This window comes from Parambassis ranga, chromosome 20 (assembly GCF_900634625.1).
Source record: "Parambassis ranga chromosome 20, fParRan2.1, whole genome shotgun sequence".
Classification (NCBI taxonomy): domain Eukaryota; kingdom Metazoa; phylum Chordata; class Actinopteri; family Ambassidae; genus Parambassis; species Parambassis ranga.
In genome coordinates this window covers 1,190,367-1,204,914 of record NC_041040.1, presented here as the reverse complement: position 1 = coordinate 1,204,914, position 14,548 = coordinate 1,190,367, and the positions used below count along the sequence as shown (strand labels likewise).

General features: G+C 40.8%; 1 protein-coding gene across 1 annotated transcript in view; it reads right to left on the bottom strand.

The window, feature by feature from the left end:
* Positions 1-14,548, bottom strand: part of LOC114453414 (V-set and transmembrane domain-containing protein 2A-like) — a 62,318-nt gene that overhangs the window by 15,528 nt on the left and 32,242 nt on the right. The window contains exon 3 of the mRNA XM_028433305.1: positions 1,142-1,192. Coding sequence (XP_028289106.1) covers positions 1,142-1,192 — 51 coding nt within the window. The remainder of the gene's footprint in view (positions 1-1,141; positions 1,193-14,548) is intronic.

Here is a 14,548-nt window from a genome sequence, read left to right as displayed (position 1 = left end):
GGATCAAACATTAATATGACCCCTAAGAAATGACAGATATCACATGAATTCATGCTTCCAGCCTGTTCAGATTTCTGAAATATAAACGTCACAAGGCTTCATGAAGTTGTCCTGTATCATATACAGCTATGCAAGTTTATCACAATGATAACTCAGTTACTCATGCATATACAACATATGATTCTGTTGGCACACTGTTCACACACAAAAGAAATTGATTAGGAATTGCTTTGCCCTGCTCTGCAGCCTGATGGTGGTGGGTTGGTCGAGTGCAGCCTGAAACAGAAATGAACCTAATCATTCACTGTTGCCTGCAGTTTCCCTGCTGACCATCCCAGCCCCCCCAAAAAAAGGTGTATCTGCAGGCCCTGAACTGGGCATCACTGCTCTGCAACTCTGTAACGATGGTGGCAGGTTGTGTGATATTAGACACAGCCTGGTTCTGTTCACTGTATCAATCGCCACAGCCTGCACACATTTACACAGGGGGGGAGGGGGCTTGGCTGCTTGCCCATGCACAAGCATTTAGATGACTCATTTGCTTGTGCATGCACAAAAATCAGATGTTCATTAGAGTCTAAAATAACAATGGAGACTGTGTAGGAGCCCTGAAATTCACTTTCAGAATGAGAACAATAAGCATGCGTTTTATGGGGTTCAGGGAGAAGGTGGGTGAAACTGGGCAGCCTGCTCCATGACATCATGTGTTTTGATAGGCGTTATAGTTTAAAGATAATTAGAAAGATCATTGTATTAGAAAAAGAAATCAAACGGAAAAAAATAAACAAGCATCTAAAAGTTCATCTCAGATCCACCTCCTTCCATTACATGTGACAGTTTGAGGCTCCAGTGAGGTAATTCAGTGAATAGCACTGCGATGCACTGGGCACAGAAGGCACATACACAAGTGTCAGAAAAAAAAGGGGCGGAATAGCTGCTGGGGCATGAGTGCAGGAAGGGAACCACTCTGACACTAATAATACACTGCCACTGATTTCACTGATGAGCTCCTTTCTCTGGGGGAAGGTGTATTATTCGGGGAAATCAGCGGCTGTTGTGTTTGCTCAGAATGAAACGCTCCAACTTGGGTCATGAGCAGGAACCACTGAGCTACAACCGGGTGACGTGTTCCTCAACTTACACTTATTTTCGTCCCCTCGTCGTCAGGATCGGGCTCTGGTATCATCTCCATCTGGCAACACAGAGAAAGAGAAATAAAGCATTAGTAAAGTGACGGCAGCCTGCTGAGGCTCAAAGAGCCACTCCGAGGACACGTTCAAGAGAGAGAGAGAGAGAGGGATTTTATGCAAGTCTAGTGTCAGGCTTCCTAAAACCAAAGATGAGATTACTACGACAACTCGGAGAAGAGGCATCATCTACCCTCCGAGGGTTATAAATCTTTCAAACTAACATCAACACACAGTTTACAGACTGAGTCACTGCATCGCCACTGCTCTGCCTTTAAAAGTAAATGCCACTCCTGCCACCGTTTCTGATTTATTTTTAGGTTCTTTGAGTGCTTCTGAGGAGAAATTAAAGGCAGCTTCCAGATGCTGCTGAGAATTCAGGGGAAAAAAGGAGGGGTTCAAACCAGGATGCTGTTGTGTCACAAACTAAGGGCTACCTGAGACAAATGGTGCCCTAAAACCTCCATCAGTCTCTGCAGTAAAAATAATAACAGCCATGAAAACTTATGACAAATAATAAAATGTCAGAATGACTTCCCCCCAAAAAACAAACAAACAAACAAACAATAAAAAAAAAACAGACATGCCTGCTTCCTGAGCCCTGCTGGCATAATTCTAGCACGGTGGCAAGCACTAAGCCTACAGCCTACATCATGGACTGGGCATTGATTTTAAAGGCTATAATTTATTTATCCCACATCGGATGCCAAATGGATGTGTGCCCAGAAAAAAAAGAAAGAGAGAGAGAGAAGGCTGCTGACTACAAAGCTGAAGAGGAGCAAGAGCTGCACAGCAGAAAAGGCTTGAGAGGAGGAGGAGGAGGAGGAGGAAGAGGAAGTTTCTCCAGAGGACATGGAAGCAATTGGCTTCATGGCTGATACAAAAAAGGAAGGGCAGCAGAGGGATAAGATGGCTACTTATGAGCGTTTGCTGCAGAGAGCGTTCCTTCAAGTGCTGTAATTACCTCGGAGGAACCAGAGCACTTTTCTCTGGAGGATGTTCGGCAGACAGGTGATTAATGAGCAGAATTAGTAGCCATAGCTTTCCCCTGTCTGCATGTATGCACCACTCTTACATCGTGACTTCGCAGATGGACCTGGCATCCTCTATTGTATCAAGGAGACGTCTTTAACACCTAGGCAGGATAAATTGTCCTCCCCCCGTCTTGGCGCTGGGACTGATTCAAGTCATCAATTTTGGCCTCTCTTTTTACAGTCCTCTATAACAGTGCTTATATGGGGTGGCTGTGCAGTCTGTATATGTCACCTGAGCAGGATCAAGCTAGAGTGGTCCACATAGAGTGTAGTGGAAAGTGGAAAATTGTAATTACTTCTCAAACGTTTCATTATGGAAAATCCTATGGGGGTATTAAAACGGCCTTTCATCACAACACAGCTGAACTCTATTATTTTTCAGCTTCCAGCATCTAAATGATTTTATGCAATTCTTTCTATTGTAATGAAAATGGCTTCAGTTCTTTGTTTTAATTAAAATCCAATGCCAGTTTTCTCTCAGAGTGCACGTGGTCGCCGCTCCACTGATTAGTGCGTCAGGTCAGAATTTTCAATGTACAAATTCTCCAATCATTCAGCAAGTTGTGCGCTCACCTGAGGCAACAGCAGTAATACAAAACACACTCTGTGTGTGTTTTTTATCTGAGATTGAATATGGCCAATGTACCAAAGCTAGGGCTAGATGATGCATTTTGCAAAAGTGAACCATAAAATGAATGTGTGTGTCAAACATAACTTCATATAGTCAATAATTGGACGGGTGTCCTCACAGCTATGCCAAGATGGTGTAATGTGTGCAGCAAATCCCAGACCTATCAGTGTAAACACTGTAAAAACTTGTGCAGAGGACGACCATCTGAGACACAGCATCGCACTTACAGTAATTGGCTAATCTTCCAAAGGAATGCTACGTGCCGCATTTTGCAGAATTAATTTCAGACTGCTTAATTATAAAGAAACTGATGTGTGAACCTCAGAATTATAAGAAACATTCTGAATTCTAAATTTAGGATAAATAAATAAAAATAAAATAAAGTTAAAATAGTCAATTTTTCAAACTTAATCCTACACAACTCTGAGTGGCACTTGAAAAACACTTTGCATCATCATCATCATCTGTTGCTCCACTCTGCCACCATTTCTGGTTGGTGGCCCCTGAGAGATCTACGCTGTCTGGGTACTGATAGTGCCATCTTAATCTGTGTTTAATATAATCTGTGCTTGCATAGTACGTATAGTCTTTATAAACTGTGCACTGCTGAGTACACGCCTGGTAACAGTGTGATAAATAACTTGTGACGGCCCCGGGCCATGTGACAGCACTCTGCTTCTCTTTTCAGGTCTTTTCGGGTCCTGCTACACCTGACACAATCCATGACACGCTTACACCAGTACAGCCATCAGGCTTGAATTAGTAATCAGTCTGACGATGTCGCCAGGGTTATCTTGAGCTTGGTGAGTATGATTTTTTTTAATGAGAAACCACAAGTTAGGAGCAGTGTTTGGACCTTGACGTGATGCTTTTCCCCCCCTTTACCATACAGGAGTTAAGACATGTGAAGGATTTTCAGACCAGTTCCTGAGACATTATCTGGTAGACCTGAAGATGAGGACCTCATCAGTTCCTATATCCAGTTCTGACTGATCAAAGCTCAGCTATAATGAATTCTTTAGATGAAGTTCTGGGAGCGTCGTCCTTCACCACTGTTTTTGTCACTTTGATTTTGTCATTGTCTTCATCATTTCAGACTCTTTTAATGCTAAATCAGGAGGAATGTCGAGCTAGAGGCATTTTATAATTCAAAGTCCAAGCCTTTTTTTGTGGTCTTCATATCAGCTGCCCTCCTTTTGTCTCTATATATCCATGTAAATGTGCCTGTGGTGGTGGTCAGTTCGCAGCACAGTGATATAAATGTTATCTGTGCACACAGGAATGCCTGTACTACTCCTTCATCTTTATATAACATGCATATCAATATTAATGCCTGCAGGATCTAATGTTAGCTTGATGGATTAGCCACTTGCTAATGTTGCTATCATCATTTCCTGTGGGTGCATGACTAAGATACAGGACAACCCTACCCCGCGGAAATTCACAGGCTTTTTTCTAATGGAGTCACACTGATGGTTTAAATCCATCCGTGCAGAGCAGCAGTATATTCCCTCTGAAAAACCTCAGAAACCTTTCAACTGCTTAAACCTTACATTGCGTCACAAACTCATTTATCAGTGCTTTGTGACAAAGTTTGGGTCTAAGCAGTGCAGCTTGCTGACTGACTGGGACCGGCCCAGCTGTGTCAGATGAAATATGATGAGAATTTCTTTTTGGAATTAAAATAAGCAAATAAAATAGATATAATCACATAAAGAAACTGATAAATAATGGTTAGATAAGGAAGACTGGTAACAGCTTCACGACAGATGTTCTCACAGACTTCAGCTGAAATGGTTTAGTCCAGTTACAGGCACCAGTTTGGGTTTGTATTGAATAAATCAACATATTCTCATTGTGTGAAATACAGGTGCTTGGTCAGTCAAGACCACATATAATCTCTGAGGCAGTCCTCTGGATTACCTTATTAATAAATTGTTTTCAGACCAATAATCTCTTTCAGGATGACGTGAGAATCTGGGTGAGGTTTTGCCTTTTTCTCTGTCTACATGTGCTGATGTCTCCTGTTGTCTTAACAGGTCACAACTCACAACAAAGACACAGACGCTGATGCTATTCATTATTACAAAGCTGTACAAACAGTATACATAACTCCAACTCCATAACTTCAACCTGACTTCTTACAGGTGAAATATGAAGAGACCTAAGATTTGTCATGAGGGAAATCAAACCTGAAAATACTGAAGGAATTAGGAGTGCTAGCAGTTCTGTGTGTGAACTGTTTTATTTACAGTGTCCCCACAGATGCTGTTAAAGACTGAAGCTGAAAGGGTCAAACAAACACCCTCCAAGGTCTAAGGCTCGATGCAGTAATCGAGTTACAGGACCATTTTGGGGTTGTATTGATTAGATATCGACACTTCCTCATTGCTTGGAAGGTATATCTCTATCACCCTTTCGGGTCAACAAGAGCTCAAAAGCTGAGGTCAAGACCTCGTATAATCTCTGAGGCGGTCTTCTGTGATACCTTATTGATCAATTGTGCTATCAGGCCATCCATCTCTTTTGAGATGATGTGAATATCGGTGTCAGGTCTTGGCTTATCGCTGTGCTGCTGTCATGAACCTCACGCTGTCTTTTTTTTTATTTCATTCATTAATCAATATATTTCTTTTATTCAGACTCTGTGCTGCACACGTACTCTCCCACACATTCGCTTACATTGTTAAACATCATCAGTTGTGATCTTTGATGCGTCAGAGGTTGCCTCATCCGCCCCGACTCCAGCTCACGAAGCCCAACATTCCTCATCAGCATCCCTCAGAGAGAGGCCGTGAACTCATTGCCTTCGATCGCAGCGGGTGCGCGGGCATGTAATTAGCTCCAGAGCGGGACCATTCAGTCGTGGGTTATATTTGTCTTATGTAGAACGTATCATCATATAGCTGCTGGTCTATTTACCGCCTCTGTGGGTGAAGAGGAACTGTTATCACAGTCTTCTTCCATGATGGAACCCTCCCTGTATCATTACTGAGCATCAGTGCAAATGGCGGCTCTACAAAGAAAGCCTTGCTCTTTGATTCTGAGAGCCTGACACCAAGACATGCTGTTTCAGATCTTTTAGACATTTTCTGCTATCATACTCCACCACTTCCACTGTAAAAAAAAAAGATATCCTGATATTTTCTCACATGTGCACATTTGGCCAGTTATATGTTGTTATACGTCAGAAAAGAGACTCAATGATGGATCCAGACGCACAGCCAGGTTTGTGTTGTGGTATTTTAGGTGCAGAGAACTTAATATAGCATTATGCTTTTACTCATCTATTTATAGGTATATATGTGATGAACCGTGCAAAGCACTTACACACATCAAATACAAGCTAAGACTCTAACTGTGTATATCAAAGCTGTTTACAACAAATCCACAAGAGACCAGCTAAACCAAAGGAAAGATTTGATCATGCTGAATGCCCACAAACTGTAATATCAGTAGACTATAGCTGATGTGCTGTTTTGTCTGTTTATTTTCAGTGGGACAGCAGCAGTTAGCTTTACAAGGAGCTGGCAAGAAAGGAGCTTTTGCATGTTTGCTTATTGATAAGAACACATGATGGTCTCGTAAGAGCTGGTAGAGAGCTAAAAGCAGCATATCATCACTAAAAAGTGCAATGACCCGGTCAATAATATTATATACGGCTACATTTATGCTAACAGAACATGTAGGCATATTGCCTGACATACAGCATTAGTATATAATCATGGGACCTGTACAGCTGTGTAAGTCAATGTCAGGAGCTAGGATGGGGATGGTGGTGGATTTTACTCAGAAGTCTGTGGTTCGGGTCCCCCTGACACTGTGAGCTGTTTTGTTATCACCCGCTGTCAAGTTTAGTTTGCGACTATGGTTAAGTTTTGTTTTTAATCACAGTCGACTATAGCATAAAAAAAACATCTGGTTAGGGGTGAATAGGGGATCTGAATAAGAATAAGGGGTTTGGTAAACACCATGTTACCATGCCAACCAACTATTGTTTCTACTTAAGTGTCTGTGCCTTCTCTTCCTCCATCCTTTCCATGACTTTGCAGGGATGCTACAAGTATATGTGTGTTGCTGTCCCTGTATCCAAACATCACACAAAACATCGTCCAGTCATCAGCAATATTGCAAGGTAATTTAAATTTAAATGTGACATCACAAATTCATTTTTTATGCTGCTTTCATGCTCTTCAAGTCATCATAAGACGTTCATGTCACTTTAAAAGGACAGAAGTCACATCATATTATGATGATGAGAGGCTTTTCACTGCAGTATATGTAATATAATGACACATTTCCTCTCCTCCATCATGGCTTAAGATTACAGGGTTTAATGTGTCACACAAAGTACGCGACCTGACTTCAACCTCCTCTCTGCTGTTTGTGTTTGTAAGGCAGATGATTGCTGGATGAACTCATTTAAATGTTTGATCACATTAATGTGTTTTCATGTCTATCATCATTCAGGGTCATGAGACGTGCTGCAGCAGCAACAACATGGCGTCTACGCTCCAGTTTAAATCATGACCGCCTCTCTTCGTGTGACGTTAATTTAGCTTCAGCAACTCAATGAAGCTTTTTTGAATGCACAATAATTGCAGAGCACATTTTTCTACAAGAAGTCAATTTGAGATTTGCATGAAGAATGGCGGTGTGTCATGGTGGCGGGGTTTTGCAATAAAGAGACAAGCGATTGAAATTGAGATACTTGTGAGCGGCCGCAGCTTCGGCTCAGAAGGCACTCATGCGACAGAAATGAAATATGAATGGGAAAAAAATGGAGGTTTACAGCGTGAGTATCAGAGAAAATTTTTACTTGTGCTGTCACAGGCTGGGACTTGTCGTCAGACAGACATTTGGACACAGAACATGTTTAAAATACAGTGATTACTCTCTGTGTACGAGGTTTCTTTTTATCGGACATGCACAGCAACATCTTTGTGGCAGATAAATGTCTTTTCACAGCAGGTGATAAATGCCAGGATTCTGAATTGATATTGGACATTCATTATGTCACAATTACCTTAATTGCACTTGTTCGCTGCCGGGTGACTAATGGGTTCACTCATAAAACACACACACCCTTTTTTATTTTAGTTTTAGTGCTTAGAAAGGCGCAAGGACTCAGTTTAGATAAAATATAATAAAACGTCTGAGGGGTCGAGGTGAAGCCTAATGTAGATTTATTTAAGGTGATGCATGACAGTGAGAGCAGACTGTGATCCTGAAAAAAAAGATTCACTGTGTCGATCATTTTGTCCTCCCACTCACACACACACACACAGCCAGGGCTCTTTAAAATAACGCTGATGATGTGATTATTCTGCGGCTCCTGCCGCTGCTGACTCACATGACATATGAACTGTCACCCATGCATGCAGACCCAGGTGTTTGTATTCACATGCATGTTATTTTTATGCATCTGCATAAAAATTGCAGGTTCTGTATGTTGACTTATGAAATATCAATAAGCTCAGGAGCAGCTGTACTTTTTAAAGGTAAAGACACGGGAGACAGTGCAAACAATGTTTATAAAGAAGGGCTGTGAAAGTCAAGGTTCTGATGTTTTTCTTTCTATTTTTAGAAACAAATAGAAAAGTTTGATGTTTTTCACTTTTTTCCTGTTTTCCAAACAATTTCATCCTCCTGGTTTCTCAGAAAAAAGTCAGAATCACCTTTATTTCTCTTTCCAAAACACTTTTTTCTTCAAAACAATGATTGTTTCTGTGTTTTTTTCCTCATAAGTCTCAATTTGTATAACTTTCTTCTCAGATTTGACCGTTTCTCAGGATTGAATTTAATCTCAGAATTCTGAATTTCTCAAAGAATTCCTTTCAGGACATATTATCACTAAAAGAAGTGAGTTATCTAAAAACGTATTTCTGCTTTAATGTCGGCCATTTTCACACACAGGTCTCTGGGGATTGATCGCCTTTTGGATCCATCTCCTTGAGCTAACACAAAGTCAGAATAAACACAATGCCATCTCTCTCCAATCTCCGACCAACCAGCTCAGAAACGCACTAGTTTGTTCACGTAGTGTAATTCAAGATCATCCATCTTGTAAAATACACGTCAACGAACCCTCAGGGCTAATGCAGTAGAGGAGTAAGCACTGCGTGTGTGTGAGCCCTGACAGACTGACAGCGTATTGATACTCAATGACACATCTCCAATTATGATGGATGAGTTTGGCGTCTCAGAGATCCATTAGAGTCAGGACAACTTAATCATATCCGATAATGAGTTATGAAGTTATGAATGCTGCGTGCATTTCAAACCACTCTGTCTTTTAGCCGAAGCCCTTGGGAACACCGTGGCCCCTCTTTAAAAACAAAATGAGGCCAGAGTGGGTGTAAAGTACATAAAGCACAGTAGTGTGCCCTGTAAAGTGCTTCTTAATTACAATGCTCACTGACTCCCGCTTGAAGATGTTTTGGGTCTAAGCTTAGTTGTTAACTCTAATTACATCCCACAGCTGACAGGGGTCCCATTCACATGCAAACACTAATCCAGTTCACAGCCCATTGCTTTATGACAAGAGTTATGTTAATTACATGTAAAGCCTGCAATTGTGCGTGTAGAAAACATGAAAGTGCTTGATTTGTGTACAATTACTCCATTACTTTATCCAGTGAAGGGGAAATGACCATTTGACAAGGCAGTGTTACAGGAATTAAAGACCAAAGGAACGCCGCCACGGAGCTGTGAAACACTCTCAAAGCTCAACATAAAGACCAAGTAGGTGACTGATGCTAAGTATGCCATTGGAGTCACATGTGTTGCATTAATACTATCATCCTCGCTCTGATCATGACACCCGTACGCTTCTTGGCAGCCGCATCAGCGCTGGAATGAGGACACGCCAGTCCCCCTGCGCAACGCCAAGGTCAAAAATCGGACATCTGTCCTCTTTTCGGATAGCATGCAGACAAGCACTCCACTCCTCTCTGCATCAGATCCCACAGCGGTAGCCTCGACAAATTGCACTTAGTCCAATTCATTAAAGATAAACAACTCTTTTGTCCCATACATGCATCACTGAACACACCTGTTCAGCCTGCTCCTTCACCAAGGTGTCTGTTTTAAGATAAGCTTAGATAAGATAAGATAAGATAAGATGAGATAAGTAAGATAAGATAAGATAAGATAAGATAAGATAAGATAAGATAAGATAAGATAAGATAAGATAAGATAAGATAAGATAAGATAAGATAAGATAAGATGAGATAAGTAAGATAAGATAAAACCTTATTAAATACAATTAAGCACAGAGTATAAGAGTATAGGTGTCACTAAGATCCAAATCAGAAGTATTGTAGCAGTATGAGCACAATATATGTTGCCTGGACATGATCAATGATTTTTACCCTGTACTAAACTTTTGGCACTATGTATGACACTTCATTTGAAATATGGTTGATATGTATTGCATGTCGTCAACTAAGTTTTCCTGGTGCTGTTAGTGTTTGGTGTTACTTTAGTCTTTAAAATAATAATACTGCTACACACTACTACATATAAAACTGTATTATATTTGGGTTGGTAAAGTTTCACAAGAAAAAATATTATTATTATTATTATTATTATTATTATTATTATTATTATTATTATTATTATTATTATAAACCCTGTTTTTGAGTCCACCAAACGCGCAGATGGCAGGATTTAATGCAGCTAAAGGATTTAATGCAGCTAAACATCCACACTAAAGCAGGAAGTAATTAGCCACAGCTGTGGCCAATCACAGCTTGTTATGGGATGGAGCAGATTGGCCCTGAGAGCGTTCGCTGTAATATTACGGGCCGCCCAGGTGTTACAGCGCTGTACAAGCCGCTGTTGGACCCGCCCCTTTTGGAGACAGGTTGAGGAAATCAAGCGCTCCCAGCAGGGTTAAAGCCAAACAAGATGGCGTCCGCGCTGATTGACGTTGGGAGGAGACGAAAACGGATGTTACATGGCATGTTGTCAAACATTTTAATACTTCTCCGGAAAAACGTTGGATTACTACGATCTATACGGACTACAGGAATATTTAACAACAAACAGGCTTGTAATGAGACCTCAGGACGCTTCTAAGGTAGGGGAGAAATTATTTTTCAACTGTATTGCTTATCATAACAGCACATATGAATTAATTATGCTTTGTTGTTGGCCTTCTTAGGATTGTCTTGTAGTTTAAACTGCCTGTAGCAGTCCAGTGTTTGCGGTAAAAACTCACCAAATGTCACCAGTTATCAGCAACACACCAAAGTGATGGATAAACACACCAGCTGACAGTATATAGGTTTTCCAACTAAACTATAACTTTGTTTACTCATTGTAGCATAAGAAATAAACAAGTTATGCTTGAAGTGACTTTGACCATAGTTCTCTTATCTGTATTAAATATACCATCAGGTGCATCACTGTGTTAAACACCATTGTGTTCGGACAGATAAAGCTCATTTCACAATAAAAGCACGTGTTTACAGGCTATGACAACTTAAAACCTAAAAAACTATGGAATAATGAGAAAAGGAGATTTTAATCAATATAATGTACACTATTTTTGACACACTTACACTGGCAGTCACATATTTGTGCTTTGGTTTGAGATGGTTTTGGACCTGTGCATGGAGGGATAGTGGTTATAGTGGTAGAAGGATGTTGGAAATGGGGGCTGCCAAAAGTCAAGAGGAAGGTCAAAGAGGAGATATATATGGCTGTGCTGCATTTTTTTGTGCTGCAGTTTTTTGCTTGTCATACAACAAAATGTTTACAAGTACAAAGTGTTTCTAAATTCAGCTTATTGCATTTGGTGCGTCCCTCTCACCCTGCATGGTGAAATCTTCTCTTCATATTCAGCAGCACTCCTTCTCCTAAATGTCTACCTTTTGTAAGATGTCACGTAGCAACCAATAATCCGAGGATAGAAACAGACAAGTGTAGAAAAGGGCGTGATGAACAAGCATGAAAATGAATTGGCACCTTTGAGAAGTCCTAATTGATTTGGCAGTTTAATTTTTGTCCTGGCTGGCTAATCCATTTCCAGGGAGACAAAAAGGTGAAATGGCATGGCTGGGAATGAGGCGACGGAGGCAGAAGCAACCTCTGAAGAATACTGAATGAAACGAGAGACACTGAGTGAAATGCCAATTCAAGTCGAAGGCTCGGAGAATGACAAAGTGCTCACTGCCTGCAATGGGAATGCCTAATGAGAGCAGAGAGGTGACATTTACGGAGAAGCCTAAATTGTGACAGCTGGAGCCAAGTTTTTAAACCTTGACAAGATTATTTTGTTCATCGGCAGCTCTCTGATTAACAGCAGTTTGAACGGTGGCATCAGACGCTGTGTTAGTTTGACCATGCGGTTTAGGACGCTCTTTGAAGGAACTTTTAGTTTTGTTTTCCATCAGTGACAACGCACAGAAGCTTGTTTAATTTGGACAAAAGGGTGAAAGCATAGAAGCTGAATTAATGGGAAGCCCTTTCTCTGTCAAACTCTTCACTTGTGTGAAATCCAATCAACTTCTCTGGACGTTAGACACATTATATTATAGTTTCAGGCAAGGCTTTTAAAAAGTAATGAGATCTGTTTTTTTTTTTATTTCAGGCCCACTTACGGATGATCTTAGCACAATGGTGTCAAAATACATCAAGGTTAACAGGGTAGATTTCTAATGAGCTCACAAAAACTTTGTTGTGTACCCCACAAGACTTAAGGAGGGAAGAGCAAGCTGTGTTCAAAGCCACGACAGATGACTACGGTCTGCTTACAGTAATGGTATGAGACGCCGTAAGGGGGAGGGGGTACAATAACGGAGGCCGCACATGAAAAAGGTCTTTGAAATAACAAGATCACAATTAAAGATCTGGATCAAGTTGACTGACAGCACAGTGCTGTAACGCAGAAAACTAATGTGATGGATGTAATGTGAGCTTTTTGTCCGTTTCCAAGGCTTCAGTAGAGAGTTTTGTTTGTTTGTTTCAAGTTGGAGGGTTTGCCGGTGAGGTGTGATGCACTAACTGGTCATTCTTGTTTATTTTATCTGTGTGATTACAGGTAAACAGCCCGCCTGTTGTACAAAAAATGAGGCCTAAATATCTTACGTGTGCTACCATGTTGGAAAAAGACGCCATCTTGGAATCAGTCTGCGCAGTACAGGTACAGAGGTGGAGCTGAGGTGAGTCCATGTCTCAGCCACTAACATTGAGGTGGTGAAGTTTATGAGCTATAGTGCAGCCAGCCACCAGGGGGCAAATAAAATAATATAAGATAATCCTTTAGTAGTCCCCCACAGTATTTTAAAAAAAGTAGGTACTTTGTCAGGTTGGGGTTATGCCACTAGTTATGTGGAAAGGGGAAAATTGCTATTGTACAGTGTAGTTGGTAAAATTCTTTGGGTGTAGCACTCTTTACCAACAGAGTATAGTTTTGTATCTTCACTTATTCGCTCTGCCAGTCTTCCACCAATCATCACTGCTGTATTGAATCAGCCAGATTCCATATGTCGTCAGTGACGTCAGTGTCTCTCTGAACTGACGTGATGTTTAACCTGTGCCTCTCTCTGAGACGGTGATTCTGTTTTATTGTGTAACCACTCTTACACTCTTGAAGCTGTTCAGTGTAAGCATTCACAAAACTTGTAGCGAGTCATATTTTTTTTTATCAGAATATTTTCATCTTAAAAAAATAACTGAATCCTCACCACAACCTATTGTAAATAACTGGCATAGCAACATGAAGACTTAAGCTGCGAGAGGCAGTTTCAGCCTGAGTGTTTCCTATTGATCGCTTAAAACTGCAGCATGCTGATGTTTACCAGCTGGTTTTATAGCACAGAGATACCAAAGGGAAAATGGAAGCAGAACATCCATCATTCACCACAAAAATTCTTAGAATACTTGCCTTTGAGTTACCTTCTGTGTGTGTGTGTTCTTTCAGTTTTTTCTGTGGCTTCCTGGGATTGTTGTGAGTGTGAACTAACATAACAAGCTCTTAAGTTGAACTGGGTTCCCTTTGACAAATGTGGAATGTGGTGTGTTAGTTATTTTTTCTGATGGTAGACCCAGTAAAAATAATTGACTAGATAGGCAGCACTTCAGTTTCTTTCTGACGGCACCTCGCCTCTTCCAGGAAAAAAAAGTATTTTATTTACTGCAGTGTAATGTCTCTGTGTGCTTTTGTAGTTTTTCATCATTTCTCAGTTTTTCAAGGCGTCTCCTTGACCTGAGGTCACACTCTGTCCAACTCTATTTATGAATCAGGTTAGATCTGTCTGTTTTTGTGTCGACCAAAGATTATCCTGCAGTCTCTTTAGATCCAAAGGACCTGTCTCCACGGCCTTAGATTTACTGGTGCAGCCTTTTCTGTAAATTTCGAATTGATCGGGGTGCGTGTGGGAGTCGGTCATCAGTTGTCATCACGACTTAACATCCCTATACAATACCCTTACTGAGTATACTGCAGGAACAGGTCATTGCAGTTTGATGCATTTTTGCAGTAAATAGTTTTCTGTTAATCACGACAAGCACTGAGAGAAAGAGAGAGAAGTAGCCTCAAGGATTAAAATAACAAAAACAAAACGTTACCATGAAATTCTTTACTGAGGTGTGACGTCTTTAGAAACCTGGAAATCCCCGTTACATATGAGTTCATTAACATAAAGGATTCATCTGTACGATTAAAAGCACATTTACAGCCTGGTAAT